The 2,008-nt window shown below is 55.1% G+C and overlaps 1 protein-coding gene across 1 annotated transcript in view; it reads right to left on the reverse strand.

The window, feature by feature from the left end:
- Nucleotides 1-837: 837 nt before the first annotated feature.
- Nucleotides 838-2,008, reverse strand: part of SLC35E1 (solute carrier family 35 member E1) — a 15,112-nt gene continuing 13,941 nt past the window's right edge. Inside the window, exons 5-6 of the mRNA XM_007460993.1 lie at nucleotides 1,549-1,794; nucleotides 838-1,068 (exon numbers count right to left, since the gene is read on the reverse strand). Coding sequence (XP_007461055.1) covers nucleotides 838-1,068; nucleotides 1,549-1,794 — 477 coding nt within the window. The remainder of the gene's footprint in view (nucleotides 1,069-1,548; nucleotides 1,795-2,008) is intronic.

The following is a 2,008-nucleotide window of genomic DNA, read 5'->3' on the forward strand; positions in this document are numbered from 1 at the left end:
AACAAATATAGAAATAGAGCTTGAAACAACTGAACATGATTTCCTCATGATCCTTCTCACAGCCCTGCGTCCCCTCCTCCTTGCTGCTCCGAGAGGAGAGATGCCCTGCTCCACCAAGAGGGAGCCCAGGAGACAGCGGCCACCTTTCCCTCTGGATCCGGGCACACACCACCTCTGACTTCTGGGTCAGAATTAGGATCTAAGAATTCAATGCTAATTACAATAGCTTTGCACTGGGGAACGTTTGCCAGAACTGCAAACCACCATGGGGCTGATCAGAAAGCTGAGTCCATCTTTGTGGCTGGAGATGTTTTCAATAACCGTTACACTCCTCTGCTCCATGGCTGCACCAGTCCTACGCCTACCTGAGCAGTGGAATTAAAGCTGCTAGTCTGTCACCAAGCACCACTCTAGGGTCCTTTCCTTGCCACCCTCCCTGCAAACCACCTCTTGCCCACTCCGAGGTCTGTGTCCTTTCCAGAGAGGGTCCTGGCTGTTATCTGGAAAACAGAACAAGAACTCTGAAAAACATGACTTGGGAAGTAAGTCCACACAGAAAGGTAAAAGCCGGACGAGATTTCCATATGGCAACGCAGCCCTCAGAAGACAGACTCCAGGAAGAAAGGGCATGAAACACCGGAGCTCAGTAGCAGTGGTCCCCACTGCAGGGACGGCGTCCTGCTGCCCCCAGGGGGGCCGGGAACCCCAGGGTTTTCTGATGGTTTTGCACCGTCCCCCCTTGGCCGGGTTGTACATTCACTGGTTGTCAGAAGTTTCTGGTACTGCTGGGGGGTAAGAGGGAGGATTGGCAGAACGTCCTGCCCTGGTCGCTAGACTCTACACGTCGTAACGGTTCAAAGTGTACGAGTCTGGGTAGCTCTGCCGGCTGTACTGGAAGTGATCTGTCAAGATGTTGTTGCGGCCGTACTGATAGTCCCCGTGCTGGGGGAAGAGAATGCCGTTGTGGGGCTTCTCCAGGGTGCTCCGATGATGCTCCTTACTGCTCAGGTCCCCCGTCGTGACGGGGAGGAGGTGCTTCCGGGCTTGCTGATTCGCGTCATACTTGGTCTGTGAGGTGCAAGAGAGCAGTGAGACCACTGGCTCCTTGTCCAGGACATGCCCAGAGAACAGAGGGGAGCTCGAGATTCACAGCCAAGCAGCCTTCAAGGCCAACAAAAGTGTCACCCCTAGTGGGGCTGGGCATGGCCAGCGAACTGTTACTGGACCGGCCCTACCTGTCAGCCATCCCACAGCCTTACATCGGAACAATCAGTCTTCACAAGGAGGGAGGGAAATTCCCGATAAAGCCTCAGTAGACCCGAGAGCCACACTGGAGTGAGGCATGAGCCTGGGGTCATCTACGCAGGAAAAGGAAGCCCCGGGCAGAGGGGCCTGAACCTAGACCATAAACCAGTCAGTGGCAAAGCTGGCAGCTGGAACCCGGGCCTCTTAGTTCCTGGTGAGGCCCCTTCCATTCCCTGCCCCGACCAACTCTTGGTAGACTCCCTGGGCGTCTGTGGGGACAGCCTCCCCCCACCCCAGACTCACCTTGTTGTACAGAAAGACCCCCAGGATGGCCGTCATCATACCCAGGACATTGGTGCTGGTGACTGGGTTTCGCAGCATGATCAGGGACACTGTGATGACCATGATTCTCTTGGTGGCGTTGGCGACCGAGTAGCTCAGAGGGCTGATGAGGTTGAGGATGCTGAAGGCAATGACGTTCTGGGCAAAGTTACAGAAGCCGCTGACAGCCAGGAGCAGAAGCATCCAAGGCCACTGGGACACATAAGTCTACAGAGACGGGGAGCAAGAACAGCACTGCGGTCACATGCTTGCCCTGGCAGAGGTGGTGACACACAGTGGCTTATCAGGGTCACACATTCGCTGGGGAACAGACCCAGGTGGGTCATCATGTGATACCAGGTGCTTTATCTATTACAACCTCTGACCTTCACGACACTTTGCATGGAGCAACAATAATAATGATCACCACCCTTTCCTGCTG

The sequence above is a fragment of the Lipotes vexillifer genome, unplaced genomic scaffold (genome assembly GCF_000442215.2).
Source record: "Lipotes vexillifer unplaced genomic scaffold, Lipotes_vexillifer_v1.1 scaffold469, whole genome shotgun sequence".
NCBI lineage: Eukaryota > Metazoa > Chordata > Mammalia > Artiodactyla > Lipotidae > Lipotes > Lipotes vexillifer.